The sequence below is a fragment of the Myotis nattereri genome, assembly GCF_964212035.1.
Source record: "Myotis nattereri genome assembly, chromosome: 16".
In the NCBI taxonomy this organism is placed as follows: Eukaryota; Metazoa; Chordata; class Mammalia; order Chiroptera; family Vespertilionidae; genus Myotis; species Myotis nattereri.
Genome location: NC_138091.1, coordinates 36274126 through 36290195, shown reverse-complemented (window position 1 = coordinate 36290195; position 16070 = coordinate 36274126). Strand labels below are relative to the sequence as shown.

Genomic DNA, 16070 nt, shown 5'->3' with positions numbered 1-16070 from the left:
ATCGAACCTGGGACCCTTCAGTCCGCAGGCCGACGCTCTATCCACTGAGCCAAACCGGTTTCGGCGAGAGAAATCTTAAAAGCAGAGAATAAAGAAAGATTACCTTCAAATACCAACAATTACTTGGCAGATATCTTCCAACAAAAATGATGGAAACAAGAAATCAGTTCAATACCGTTTTTAAGAAACAGAGAATAAACTGTCAACTTAGAATTTGTATAGCTAGTAAATGGATAAATTGTCATATATGTATACAATGAAGTGCTACATAGTAATAAAAATAGACCGTGGCTATACACAGTTTTGAATTTCACAAGTAAATGTTGAACAAAAGAAACCAGACAAGAAAAATGCTTACTGGATGATTCCATTTATATAAAACTCAAAGTATAGTATTTAATGATGCATGCTTAGGTGGTAAAAATATAAAGGAAACTGAGAAATAATTGCCATAAAAATCAGATTGTGTTTGCCTATGCTAGATGGTGGTGGAAGGCTTTTTCTTGTTATGGCTATGTGGTTGTTCATTTTGTGACAGTTCATTGAGACATACGTTCACATTTTGTGACCTTTCCCTCTATGCCATACTTCATAATACAAAAGTTTAAAAGAGGTAAATTTAAGAAGCATTCACTATATAAAACAATAATAATAATGATCAATATGTTTTTTAAGAACTAAAATATGGAATAAAATATATGGGAATTGGAATAAATCATGTAAAATCCTTGTATCATTAGAGAAGAAGATAGTAATGTTAATTAACGTACAACTTTAGTCAAAGTGTATGTGAAAATATATATACATTACTAGTCATAGTAAAATTAGAAGAATATACCAAGTGGGTAATATCTTGCAGATTAATTTGACAACATCTTATAAAAATGAAAATGCTATACATGACCTATGGGTTCTATCTCAAGACAGCTATCCTAGAGAAACATTCTTGAACTTGTGCACAAAATAACATGTATCAAGATGTTAATTGCTGCACTATTTGTAATGGGAGAAAAAGTAGAAACGTCTTGATTTTTCCTCAGTAGGAAATGGAATATCATATAAATATTTAAATGAATAATATACATGGATCAGTATAAATAATCCTCAAAGGCATAATATCAAATTTTTTTAATTTAGTAAACTTTACTAAATCTAACATGCCCTGTTATTTCCTACGTATTCTTGGTTTTGTTGTTGATAAAAATCAGTTTTAAATATTTTCTTTATAACAACCCCTTAATGCTTCAAGTCTTCTTGTTGAGCACTTAATTATTTTTGCTTTACACAGGAGGTTTCCATTAAATTCTTGTTCCTGTTCAGGTCTCCAGCCATTTCAGCCCCATTGGTTCTAGCAGGCATGGGTCCTGGTGGATGGTGCAAGTTCAGTCACTGATCTCAGCTCTTCAGACAGCCCCAGAACAAATTCAGTTTTAAAGTTCATCCCTAGTACTAACAATATTTTCTGCTTCAAATATCTTTTCAATACTCCGTATACCAAGAAAAATAGTCATAACCATTTATTATCTGGTTTGAAATAACTACTTTTTCTAAAAGTTATTTTAAGTTATTTTATAAATCACAAATTAAAATTAAAGAGAAGTGAAAGACTATTAAAATATTTAATAAGAACATAAATATAACAAACCAAATTTTTATTCCATGTTTTCCTGATTTTGAAGACATATTAAATGTATCCAAAATGGGCAGGAGCTTCTGAATATAACTCACTGCCCATCAGTTGTTATACATGAACTTGTGTATACTGCTTATAAATTTCAAATACATCTCTAATAGATTCTGGCTTATATGACTTCCGGTTCTCTTGCACAGGCATTATCAAGACACAATACTTGAAGATTTTTTTTTTTTTTTTTTACTCTTTGGCTCATAATTTAGTTGAAGAGAGGATGGCCATCTGATGCTCCATACTTGCAAAACATTTTTTTTTTAGATTTGCATACACCTTTTATAATGGTTAATCCAATATTTTTATGTTTATGTCATCTATTTCTTCTGGTCTTCTCTCTATAATGCCTACCTTCAAATTTGTCTACTTAGAAACCATATCAAGGAAATTTTTATGCACAGGTGAAATAAAAGGTGGAGGAATACTGTCATGTGTTCTTTTAGAAAAATGAGATGACCTAGTTTCTTGTCACAAAATACAGCATACTGAAAACTTTTTGTTGAATAAATAACTGGATGAAAATGTCATATTTTCTTTTTGTTCTTACAAATATATTTACTCATTCTTGAGTTTGAGAAAATTTATGTAGAATATCATCATCTGAAAGTTCATAGTCTGAGATTTTACTTTAATGATGAATTTCACCATCTTCATTAGAGTCTCAAGTGCTTCTGTCTCTTTGTATTAACTTTCGGATTTATATAATTGTGAAATATCTTTCTCTATAAATTTTCTTTTTCTTTTTGCCATTATGGCCAGAGAATTTAAAACATCTGAGTTCTCAACTGTGTTCCATTAAAACTAAAATCAGGCAACAAAAATAGTGAACGCTATGTCTAGATTTCTCTTACACTAGCAGTCGCCAACCCGTAGTCTGCGGACCACTTGTGGTTCATGGGTCCGAAAGGTTGACAATTGCTGCCTTATACCTTCTTTTTTTTTTTTTTTTTAAATATATTTTATTGATTTTTTACAGAGAGGAAGGGAGAGAGATAGAGAGCTAGAAACATCGATGAGAGAGAAACATCGATCAGCTGCCTCCTGTACATCTCCCACTGGGGACGTGCCCGCAACCCAGGTACATGCCCCTGACCGGAATCGAACCTGGGACCTTTCAGTCCGCAGGCCGATGCTCTATCCACTGAGCCAAACCGGTTTCGGCCCTTATACCTTCTTGAAAGATGATACAATACTTTGGACAACACTAAGAAACCCGAAGGATGATGTCATAGCGATATTTATTTCACTATTGCATATTTCTAAGCAATTTCATCATTCTTTCATTTTATTATCTTAATCATTTTTTAGCATAGCTAGTAATTGATCAGTAATGATGACATGATTTCTAGAATGTTGAAATAGCATAATATAGCTTAGATTTATAAAAAGATCCAGTGGACCCATATGGTAATTGCCAGATAGAATGAGTGTTATTTTATTTTTTTAAATATATTTCCCTTTTTGGTCTGTGGAACACTTCTAAGAAAAAAAGTCATGAGATATCAATCTTTATAAATAAACTTGCAGACAGTTTAAATATGACACAATCAATGATAAAGTTGAGTTGGCAGAGAATTTCTAAGTAGAGAATTTCATAGCCAGCCTTTTCAGTTATAACTTTCTCAACTCTTACATCCAAAAATGGCTTGGTACACTCAGCTAATGAACCCATGGACGGTATATGTGTGTTACATAATAAAGAAAAGCATCACCTCTGTGATTGTGGCCAGTCCAGGCTGACGGAGATGAGCACTTGCATATAGGTCAAACTAGTTAAATATAGAACTGTGATTTTCGAAGCTGTTGCCAGGAGCTCAATAGCAGCAGCTCTGTTTCTATGGGGGAATACTTTTCAGATGGTGAGAACAGAGCTAAAGCCAGCAAGTTGAAGAGGATTGCATTGTGGAAATTTAAACTCTCTGGTAAAGGGTTATTGATGATTCAGCTACATTAATCTGTGAACATTAATTTTGACATCTTCCTTACCTGACTCCTAATTTATTGCAATAAGAATTTGGCTTTATTTAAGTAACACACCTGTAAAAATTGATGTTATTATACTGACTAGGTTGGGGGAAGGGACCTGATGACAGGTCACAAGATTAGTAAGGTTCTGAAAAGGTCAGAATTGTACTGAATTATGTTTAGGACAGATTGCTTCTGTGATCATTTAATCAAAAACAGTGTTCTTATTGTCTCTGGCTTCCCTTCCACAGAGATGATATTTGAGGTTGGCCTGAGAAGGAAGTCATGATTCCAGTGGCAACATAAGGCACATTGACAGCAAAATTCATACATTATCGCAGCTGTTTGTTTCATGCTCTATTAGCAGACAACCTTGAATAAAAATGTCTTATAAAAATAATGTAGAATCACAGTTTTTCAGTCATAAACAGGAATGTCCTTGTTTTGTACCAAAGACAGCAAGAATTAATACCCTACTATATAGAAGTATTTGGCAAAGCTAAGATTGTAGTTCCAATTCCTCCTTCTCAGTTTTTCCTACAGATGGAAAGATGAATAGTTTTTGGTGTTTAATTTTTTTAAACAGCAAGCTATCATTTATCATCAGACATCTGTTCAATAAATATGATATTAAGAAATTAATTTTTTCACATTGGAATTTAGTTTTTAAAACATTTGTGGAAGGAGAACAATTTGTGAGTAATGTGTTTCTATTTATAATTCTGAAGTAGTATCGACTTTCTTCTGGTATACAGTTTTATGAATTTTAGCATATATATAGTTTTATGTAACCACCACTAAAATCTAGATGACAGAACATTTACATCACCCCAAAATAATTCCCTCAGGTTGTCCCTTCATGGTCACTCTCCCTGTGTTAACAGCTCCTGGTTACTATTGATCTGTTCTCCATCCCTATAGTTTTGTCTTTTCAAGAATGTCATATAAACAGGATCATAGTATGTAACCTTTTGAGACTTGTTTCTTTCACTTGGCATATTTCCTTTGAGATTCATCCAAGTTGTAGCATGTATCAACCATCCCTTTTTATTGTTGAGTAGTATTCCATTGTATGTGGATGTACTATAGTTTGTTTATCCATTCACCAACTAAAGGGCATTTAGGTTGTTTCCAGTTGAGGGTACTTATGAGCAGAGCAGCTATAAGCCAAGGGGTGGAATTGCTGGATCAAAAAGTGTTTTACTTGGTTTTCATTTTTTAAAACAACTTAGACCCAGTATAATTTCCTTTAAGTCATTTCTTGCCTGGCTGGTGTGGCTCAGTGGTTGAGCATCCACCCATGAACCAGGAGGTCACTGGTTTGAGTTTCAGTCAAGGCACTGCCCAGGTTGCAGGCTCAATTCCCAGTAGAAGGCATGCAGTAGTCAACCAATCGATGATGTTGACTCTCCCACCAATGTTTCTATCTCTATCCTTCTCTTTCTCTCTCTCTCTTTAAAAAAAAAAATCAAAAACATTTTTAGGCTTTAAACCTATTTTTTAAATTATATCCTTGCCAGAGTTTTAATGAATATCAACCATATCTAATCCTTAATCTCATTATGCCCATCTTAATATTATCCATATGTTGTCATATTGAGGTTTTGTTCATTCTCACCTGTTTCATTTTATTAATCCCTAATGTTTTTGTCGTTTATAAAAGAAAATTTCTAAAGCATACTTCTCCCTTTAGTTACTTAAATATAAATTGTTAGGCGCCCTACATCTCGCGCCCGGCTGAGGGGGCTCAATTCGCTGCCGCCACCGGGCTTCGGTCTTGGTGCAGGTAGCAGCCGCCGCCAGGACAACTACGCTGCCGAGCATCCCCAGGCAGTAAGCCCGCTTTCTCACCACGAGTGAGGAAAAGGAGGCTCAAAGAGGTCAAGCACCTGTTCCAAGATCATATAATGTGTTAATGTTGGAGTTCCAGTCTGAAGTTATAGTTGCTCCATAGGAGGAGAAACTAAGATGGCGGCATAGGTAAACACCGGGAAATTGCTGCCTCCCACAACAACTTCAAAAATACAACGAAAAGACAAAACGGACATCATACAGAACTACAGGAAGGCTGGCTGAGTGTAAATTCTACAACTAGAAGAAAAGAGAAAAGCACACTGAGACTCAGAGGAGCTGCGGAAGTAAAGTGCAAAGGTACGGAGGCTCGAGTGCGAGCGAGGAAAGGGGCTGGTACCTGAGGACGCGGCTGTCTTTTTTAATCAGGAGGGAGTCACATGCTCCCGACTGCTCTGAACTCCGGTTCCGGGAAGTCTCTGGGGACCCAGGACTCATATGGGGAGAAACTGGACTGTCTGGCAGCAGGCAGAACTCTGAACTTGAGGGTGGCTTTCCCTCAGAGGTGCTTGCAGCAATTATCAGGACACTGAGACGCACGGCCCCTTAGGGCAGGGCTGAGGACCAGCCATAGCTGCTTGCTCCGCCCTTTGATTCCCTGAGACTCCGCCCCACCCAGGCTGCGGCAGAGGCTTTTGCATATGAATGCCCTGGCCCTTTGCAACCTGAAAATTACCTAACAAATTGCAGGTGGGCCAGACAGACCCAGAACTTCCAAGAGAAGGCCCAAGGCCCCACAGCAGCTTGCATTGCTTCACAGCTGGGCCTCATCAGGGCACCTCCAAACTCCAAAAAAGGAAGGGGAATCTGCAGTTCTCTTCGTAGCTCCTGCTGGGTAACCTCAGGCAGAGGCTAAATTAGCACCTCCTTAGATCCAAGAGCCAGTGTACCCAGTGGTCAGAGGGGGAGTATCCAGATTACAGCTCCTCAGATCCATAAGGGACACACTCAGGGCGCAGACTCAGTGAGCACCAAAGCCCCACTGAAGCAAGTCTTGCTCCAGAAGGGTGTCTTCAGCACAGAAGTTCTCCCACTGCAGACACAGCTGATTCTCACTGCCAGTTGGCCTGGAGGTCAATTCCTCCTAGTGATCCTACAACAATCAAGGCATAACTACAACAAGACTGTGCACGAAGCCCACAAGGGGGTGCACCAAGAGTGTCCACCTCAGGTAACTGGGGAGGCTGAGCCACTGGGCCCTACAGGACACCTAGCACACAAAACCACTCTACCAACACAGGGAAGCATAAAAAATGCGGAGACAAAGAAACAGGTCACAAATGACAGAAATGGAGGAAAGCAAATGACTGGATATAGAGTTCAAAACCACGTTTATAAGGTTTTTCAAGAATTTTATGGAAACCGCCAATAAATTTAGTGAGACCCTGGAGGATATGAAGAAAGACCAACTAGAAATTAAGCATACACTGACTGAAATAAAGGATATTATACAGAGATCCAACAGCAGACAAGAGGATCGCAAGAATCAAGTCAAAGATTTGAAATACAGAGAAACAAAAAATACCCAACCGATAAAGAAAAAAGATTCCAAAAATATGAAGATAGTGTAAGGAGCCTCTGGGACAACTTCAAGCGTACCAACATTAGAATTATAGGGGTACCAGAAGAAGAGAGAGGGCAAGATATTGAAAACCTATTTGAAGAAATAATGACAGAAAACTTCCCCCACCTGGTGAAAGAAATAGACTTACAGGTCCAGGAAGCGCAGAGAACCCCAAACAAAAGGAACCCAAAGAGGACCACACCAAGGCACATCATAATTAAAATGCCAAGAGCAAAAGACAAAGAGCGAATCTTAAAAGCAGCAAGAGAAAGACAGTCAGTTACCTACAAGGGAGTACCCATATGACTATCAGCTGATTTTTCAACAGAAACCATGCAGGCCAGAAGAGAGTGGCAAGAAATATTCAAAGTGATGAATAGCAAGAACCTACAACCAAGATTACTTTATCCAGCAAAGCTATCATTCAGAATTGAAGGTCAGATAAAGAGCTTCACAGATAAGAAAAAGCTAAAGGAGTTCATCACCACCAAACCAGCATTATATGAAATGCTGAAAGGTATTCTTTAAGAAGAGGAAGAAGAAAAAGGAACTCTTACCATTTGCCACAGCATGGATGGAACTGGAGAGCGGATAAATACCACATGATCTCACTCATTTGTGGAATATAATGAACAACATAAACTGATGAACAAGGACTGATCCAGAGACGGAGAGGCATTGATTGGACTGTCGGGCCTTGGAGGGAAGGTAGGGGAGGGTGGGGGTAAGGGGGAAAGATCAACCAAAGGACTTATATGCAAGCATATAGGCCTAACCAATGGACACGGACAATGGGGGGGTGAGGGCATGAGCGGGGGTGGGGGGGTGGGTAGGGGGCAACGTGGGGATAAGGACACATATGTAATATCTTAATCAATAAAAAATATTTAAAAATAAATAAATAAATATAAATTGTTAGAAGGTCCACTTAATCTAACCAATTATTAGTATTTATAAGTTTTTGCATCTATTAAAGTTTTAAAATATATAAACTATTTTAACAATGACTATATCCAATAAACTAAACCAGAAATCACTATGCAGAAGAAACAGCACCCCCTTGACTGTTCTTTTTATAAATTGTGTCTCTGTTCTCACTTTAATGTTAGGAGAAAATAATCTGTTTTCATGTGGCATGACTGAATGTGAATCATGTCTATTTCCTTCCCCTATCCCAATTCCCAGTGGACCTCTGGGAAGAGTGACCACTTAGAAATATAAGGTGACAAGCTTAGCCCTACTTGTTTCTGGGATAATTCCTTCCCCAAAAGTCAGGGGAAATGGGAGGGAATTGTCATTCACTGACTTAAGAATGCACCTGATAAGTATAAGAATTCATTTAAATAGTGAGATAAGAAATGAGTGTAAATGAACAGTTATATGATGGACTATTCACTTGCATCAGTATATAATGTGTATGTTTGTTTTATGGCTACTAAATAAGAGGTTCTAGAATATCGTTGCAGTTTGCAGACTTCTGAGAATGTAGTTCTAACACCTTTGTAAGGCTACAACCATGATTAGACTTGCTGTATTTATTAGTCAGTATGGAGCGAAGTCCATATATGGAAAGTTTTGCTTTGTTTTTTGGATTAGTTTGTTTAATGTATTCATATTATTTGAATTATTTGTTCTATAATATAATTTCTTGTCTTACTAGCTTGGTGCTAACAGTGGTTTGCACATCATCATCTTTGATGAAATTGATGCCATCTGCAAGCAGAGAGGGAGCATGGCTGGTAGCACGGGAGTCCATGACACTGTCGTCAACCAATTGCTGTCCAAAATTGACGGGGTAGAACAGCTGAACAACATCTTAGTCATTGGTATGTTTGCTTAAAAAAAAGTGCTGTAAAAAAAAAAAAAGTGCTGTAATTTCAAAAACATTAGACACATGGGTTCGGAATTAAGATCTGTATGGATTGTAATTATACTACTTTGCCAATGTTTCCAAATTAGAACCAAGTGTTATTGAAGAATTTGACTATTTTAATGTTGAGCCTTAACAGGACAAATGTAAGGTGGGTTTTAGTGACCCATGGTTTAAGCATACAGCTCACCCATTTAAAAGGCAGCACAGTGTAATGCAGTGGTTTTCAAAGTGGGTCTTGTAGGCCTCCAGGGGTCCTCAGAGGGGCTTCAAGGTCAGTGAGGCCCAGGGAATGAGCTTTAGATCATGCATCTCTATCATACCTTCATGCATCTCTATCAAAACAGTCTTTTAACTGTTTTAGGTACTGAGGTTCTTCTTAAGGTGCCTTTGGGGGGCGGGGGGAGGGGTGGAGTCTGTTGTTTATGAAGGTTGAAAACCATTGGCCTACAAAAAAGGGAAGGGACTTTGGGTCAAACATGTTCGTATGGCCCCTCTCTCACTTTGACAGGTTACTTGCCCTCTTTGAATCTTAATTTTTCTTTTTAAATATTTGAAGTTTTTATTGTATTTATATTCCATTGGCTTGTACAGTAGTGAAATAACTAAATTTATAACGAAATAATTTATAACTAAAGCAAAGTCTCCAGGTATTTTCATTAGAACATGTCAAGAACAAGTGATATTTTTATTTGAGAATAATTTGGTTTTCTGTTTGACTTATAAAATGTCCTCTTAGCTTCTGAGGTAAATTATTAATCTTACATATACTGAAGGGACATTTTATCTTATTTTTGAACTGCGATCATTTGTATGTTTTAACATCTATGTTCAGGAATGACCAACAGACCAGATCTGATAGATGAAGCTCTCCTTCGACCTGGAAGACTAGAAGTTAAAATGGAAATAGGTAAGTAGACCTGTCACTGATGGCATGGGAGTGGGAGAATATATTTAGAGTTCATTAGCAGGAGCAAAGTCATGTAACTCAATGGTTTAATGTTTGTTAGAGAAGTTGTATATCATGAGAAGCAGATGTTTTCATGGTTGAGTACCTATAAGAAAGCATTAGGAATAAAATAATATCTGCCTTATTATCAATTTTATCAGGCTTACCAGATGAAAAAGGTCGACTACAAATCCTTCACATCCACACAGCAAGGATGAGAGGGCATCAGTTACTCTCTGCAGACGTAGATATTAAAGAACTGGCCACAGAGACCAAGAATTTCAGCGGTGCTGAATTGGAGGGTCTGGTGCGAGCGGCACAATCCACTGCTATGAACAGACACATAAAGGTCAGTAACTAATAGATTAGGAGTCTGCAGCCCTGTAAATACTGTGCCAGGGTTCTTTCTCTTTCCTTTCAAGCATACCAAGGGCTAGGGATGATGCTGACTTTTGGTAGAGAAAATTCATGATAAAAGGAATAGTAATTAACTGTCTACTGCTAAATCTTCAGAGTAGCTGGAAAAATAACAGTATCTGCCCCATATTAACCACTGACTCATCTCCCTTCGGTTGTCTCCATCTGATACATGTGCAGATGAATATTTTGAACAATATTTTTAATCTTTGTGCTGTGTTGAGTTGTAATATGTCATATGAAGTTAGATTTTCTACATTTTAGAATTATGAGGGCTGCTTCTTTCAGCAAATATACTGCATAATTGCTATTTTTGAGGTATTAAACTGGAGACATGAAGATAATAAAGCATGGCCTCTCCCCTCAAGGAATTCAAAGTCAGGGGAATGGACATGTTTGCAAATTAGTACAAAAATGTATTGGTACTCTGGTAGAAAATACTCTGGTAGAAATATATACAAGGATACTTTTATTTTGATAAAGTTATCACCTGTAGATAAGTTACTCCCAGGTTTATGTCTTATCTCTTGAAAGTATATCTCCCACTTTCATTTATAATTAAATAATTCTACCTGGATGTTTTGTTTATTTTAAATGTACTTTTATTGATTTCAGAGAGGAAGGGAGAGGGAGAGAGAGAGAGAGAAACATCAATGATGAGAGAGAATCATTCTGCCACTGTCTTTTTTTTTTTTATTGCTTTCCTTTTTGCTCCTATTTTGCTGATATCTCAATTTCTCAGGCTTGAAACTTCACAGTTATCTTTGATTCTTGTCACTCTACTGTATCCCACATTAACTCATTTGCCAAATTTTGTCAGCTCTACCTTGGCAGTATCTTTCAGTTCTCATTGTCACTGTCCACCTTCTATTTGATTAATCTTCCTATTTCATATCATTTTACCCTTCAGAAACTTTCAGTGAGGCAACTTTGTCTATAGAACAAAGTACAGACTTCTTAGCCTTGTCCTTAAGGTCCTCTAGACCTTCTTCTAGGCTAGCCTTCCCGGATGTGTTCCCAGTTATTCTCTACACATTTTAGTCAAATTGAAGTACTCACTGATCATCAGACATTAATTTATTTTTCCATTTCTCTGCTTTTTTTTTTTCTTCACTGAGAGTCTTTACCATCTCTTTTTATTTATCTTTTCAATACCTGGTTCATATGCCACAATTTTCTTCAAATCTTTTCTGATTCTTTCTTTCAAGAATAATGTGTTATTGTTCTTTCTGAAATAAGTGTATCATTTATGGTACCTTCGGTTTACTTTGGTTCAAAATAGATTTATTCAGCATCTATTGTATGTCAGACACTGTTCTAGGGGTTAATACTACAACTGCAAAGAAGTAAATCATCTACCTTTGAGCAGCTCACAGTCTGTCCTCCACATAGAAAGTACATGGAAGGTGAGGAAGAGAAAGGTGTCAGATGTGGTCAGTTCATGGGGTGAGAGAACTTTCACAGAGAAACTTCTGTGTCTATTAGTGGAGTAGGTCTTTTAGGTAGAAGGAACAACATACGCAAAGTAACAGAGACACAGAATAGCATGATATGCTAAGGTAATTCAATATAACTTCAGCATGAAAAGCAGGGAAAGGGTGGTAGAGAGAGAGAGATTGTGAGGAGACTAAAGCAGGGGATGGAGCACAAAGAACCCTTTATACTGTGCTAAGAAGTATGCACTTTTTTTCCTGTGAGTAGTGCTAAGCCATTGAAGAGTTTAAAGAATAGCAGTGACATAGTGTTAAAACATAAGATCACTCTGGCAACTGTATCGAGTGGAGTATTTAGGGGAGTATTTAGGGAGCTGGCAACACAGACGAGAGAGGGGAACTTTTATAACAGTTCTTGCAAGAAATAATAAAAGCCTGAACAGCTAGGTTGAGTATGTTCTAGTTATTTGGGAAAATTCTAGCAATGGTTCTAAACCAAGGGTCAACAAACTATGGCCCATGGGCCATATCTAACCAGTCACCAGTTTTTATAAGTAAAGTTTTTTAGAACACAACTACACCTATTCATTTGTATATTGTCTGCAGCTGCTTCCATCCTACCATGGCAGGGTTGCGTATTTGCAACCGAGTCTGCATGGCCCACACAGCTTAAAATATTGACTATCTAGCTCTTTACAGAAAAAGTTTGTCAACCCCTGTTCTAGACTTTAAGTCCGTATCTTATTCATCTCTGAATCTCCCACAATATTTCAAATAGGTCTAAATACTGAGAATATAGTAGGTATTTAGTAAATATTTTTTAAGTTAGTAAACATATATGTATTCTGAATCAAACTATCTATAAGTCATAATTTTCCTACATAATAGAAATGACTTTGTTCTAGATCAAGAATGCCATACTGGAGAAAGACTATTTATTTATTTTTTAAAAATAAAATTTTTATTGATTTCAGAGAGGAAGTAAGAGGGAGAGAGATATAGAAACATCAGTGATGAGAGGGAATCATTGATCAGCTGCCTCCTGCATGCCCCTTACTAGGGATGGAACCCGCAACCCAGGCATGTGCCCTTGACTGGAATCAAACCCGGGACCCTTTAGTCCACAGGCCGATGCTCTACCCACTGAGCCAAACCAGCTAGGGCGAGAAAGACACTTTGGACAGATAAGAAAAACCTCTTTAAAATACTGGAGACAGCAGGAGGAAGATACTAGTATCATTGCATTTTTAAATGCCAATGATCTAGATAATGTGGGAATGTAATATTGTGGGTCCTTTATAAAGTGGATTTTTCCTTTTTCTTTTTCTTTCTCTCCCTACCATAAGAAATGTTTTGATAAGAAGTGATGGTGACTTCAAGAAACATTGAGTAAATGATGTAAAAATTGTTTCCCACCTTACTGATCCTTCACCTCAGACCACATTAGTATTTCTTGATATAATCCACAATAACTAGTTTATTAGTTATCAGATTTTTCATATGCATTAGCCACTGGATTTTTCTCTTACTTAGTTATTTGCCATTTTTACCACAATAATCTTATCCCAAAATGTTTCTAAGCCATCATCTCATTAAGAAACATATTTCCTTTAAGCATACATTAGTTTTATGCATGAAGCGATAAGATATGGTGGGAAGAATATATATTTTATAGTCCTAAGATGTGGTTATACATTACACTTCTTTCACTTTTTTATTTTTGCTCTGTCAGAGGGCAATAACTACATATTTCATCTGGATTTTTATGAAAATGAAATCAAATACTATATTTGGAAGTGCCTTATAAACTAAATATCAATATTAGTTCTTTACAGTTTAGTTATTATTGGCTGATTTGAGAGGATACCATATACATCCTTTTCAATATCTGAGTTTCTGGGTTTTATTGACTATTTGCAGTTATCATTTTTCTAATTGTAAAGTTAATATGTTAGTTAAGACTATATAGAATATATTATCCTTCAGATTTACAAGTAAGAAGTAGTGCTAATAGTGGACATTATTTCCCTCACTTTTTCCACGTGGTTGAATTACTTTAAACTTCAGGTGATGCATATTGACTTGTGATCAACACCTTTGATACCAAAGAGCTTTTAATTTTTTACAGTATCTATGGAATATTTAATACAAGGGACCTATAGGCACTTCTAGGAAAGAGGGAAGGATATGTAAGACACTAACCACACCCCCAAAAATAAATAGTACCAACATTTCCTTTTCTGCATTTAAAAAAGTCTATATTGTCAAAAGTTCTTTCAATACTGTTTTCCTAACAAGACTCCTCCTCGGCCAAACAAAAGGCATACAGTTTTAGTATTCCCATTGCTGTAAATGTTCATAGCTTTACTAGTAATGATTGATGAATAAGTAATTTGAAACTTATGATTTAAACTTGGTATAAAACTTAGATACAACATTCAACTGTTTGTTATGATGTTCTTCCTGTGTATTATAAAAAGCCATTATTAGTGGGGTTTTTGCTTCCTTTACAAAACATTTGGGTTTAAACAAAAACTGGTGGACTAAACTAAACAGGTCTTCCCTGTTAAATTGTTCTTTCAGGTTTTCTGAAACAAGTAGAAAATCCCATCATAAACACCTCAATGTTCATGTCATTTGTAGTTGAAACCATGTTTGTGGTCAACTAAAATTCATGTGACATTAGGTTGTTTTTATCTTGAAAGGAATTTCTGCTTCAGGTAGAGAAGATTCATAACCCAAATTTCTTCTGCTCTAATCTGCTGTAGGGAAGTAAATTGAGGACGGGGACACACACACACACACACACACACACACACACACACACTTTACAACTGAATCGAAGCTCTGATTTATGTTTGCAGAACTTCAATAAAATTATTTCTTATTTTCTGTAGAATTTTGATTGATTAAGGTCATTCTACCCTTAATTTAACAGGAATGATAAGAACTTTGAAAGGTCAGATTTAAAAGGTTATGAAATTTAAGGGTGACCACTTGATATTTGCTCGTGTTGAAATACAAGTTTATTAGTTTCAGCAGGTAAAAGCTGAAAGACGTTGTCTCTTCTATATTGATTAGCTGTTATTATCTTAATGAATAGTCAGGAATAATTCACAATTGTATTATTATTGGTTATTTATAACTAGTTAACTTTTGAAGTTCAAGGAGTATCTAAAAACAACTTGTTCTAAAATAACTCTATTCCACCCATCTTACTTCACTTTTAACTCATTGAGTGAGTCCTTTCTTAGTAGTAAAAAGACAAGTTGCACACCAGCTTCAGTACTGAAATCTGTCATATTTTTTGGCAAATGTTTCAAGCTAGACAAGATTTTTCCTTCATATTGCTATATGTTTCTGTCTTTTTGGTTTCACTATAAGAGGAAATCAAAATACAAAACATTTTGCACGAGGCCCCGGGTTCATTCCCCGGCACCTCCACCAAAAAAAAACAAAAAAAACATTTTAGTAAAAACTTAGGGCTGTATAGGGAGAGGATATTTAAAATTAGTCTGGTAGCTTCATTGGGATTTTAATGTGATTCTGTCAGAATTGGTTTCTTCACTTTCACTTTAAAGTTTACACTTTGTAGAATTCTTTTAGATGTGTCAAAAAGACTTAATCAGAGTCTGAAACCTTTATATAAGGTTACCTTTACCCTCAATTTAAGAAACCTTTCAAGCTTATATAAGGACATGAGATGAAATGAGATAATGTATATGAATATACTTTATAAACTATAAAGCTAAAAGAGATTTATATATTATAAAGATAATTCAGGAAAATAAACTTAGAGATGTCAGGAAATGTGATCAATATTTATTGAATATCTAATATGTGTCAATGAAAACCCTATTAATACTTTAAATGCTAATTATTCTCTTTATTTAAGTAGAATATTTGTGCATCTACTTAAATGTTGCTTGTTACCTGCTCTCTTTTTTAAAATATAGAAGTCATATATGAATATATTCTCTTTGTAGAAGACTCAAGGATGCCAAAGTATAGGGGAAAAGTGAGACAGGCCATCTCTAACACCCAGAGGTAGTCAGCATTTGGCTATGCCTTTGTAGTCTATTTTCTTTATATTTGCACTCATATACATATGCACTTTAAAAAAAACAAATGGAATTGTACTGCAGTTCATATTTTTTACTTGACAGTATGTCTTGGCTAGCTTTCCATGTCAGTATATGTAAGTCATTATTTTGGACAAATGCTCAATATTCTAGGCTATTACAACACAATTTAAAATATAAGATCCACAAGGGCAGGAACTTGTGGCCTTACTGCTATTCTGTAGAGCAGCAATTTTCAACCAGTGTGCCGCA

The 16070-nt window shown here is 36.2% G+C and overlaps 1 protein-coding gene across 2 annotated transcripts in view; it reads left to right on the top strand.

Annotated features, from left to right (window-relative positions):
- Positions 1-16070, top strand: part of NSF (N-ethylmaleimide sensitive factor, vesicle fusing ATPase) — a 126222-nt gene that overhangs the window by 58541 nt on the left and 51611 nt on the right. For both annotated transcript variants that reach the window (XM_081109411.1, XM_081109410.1), the window contains exons 10-12: positions 8728-8893; positions 9773-9847; positions 10048-10235. In XM_081109411.1, the coding sequence (XP_080965537.1) occupies positions 8728-8893; positions 9773-9847; positions 10048-10235 (429 nt within the window). The remainder of the gene's footprint in view (positions 1-8727; positions 8894-9772; positions 9848-10047; positions 10236-16070) is intronic.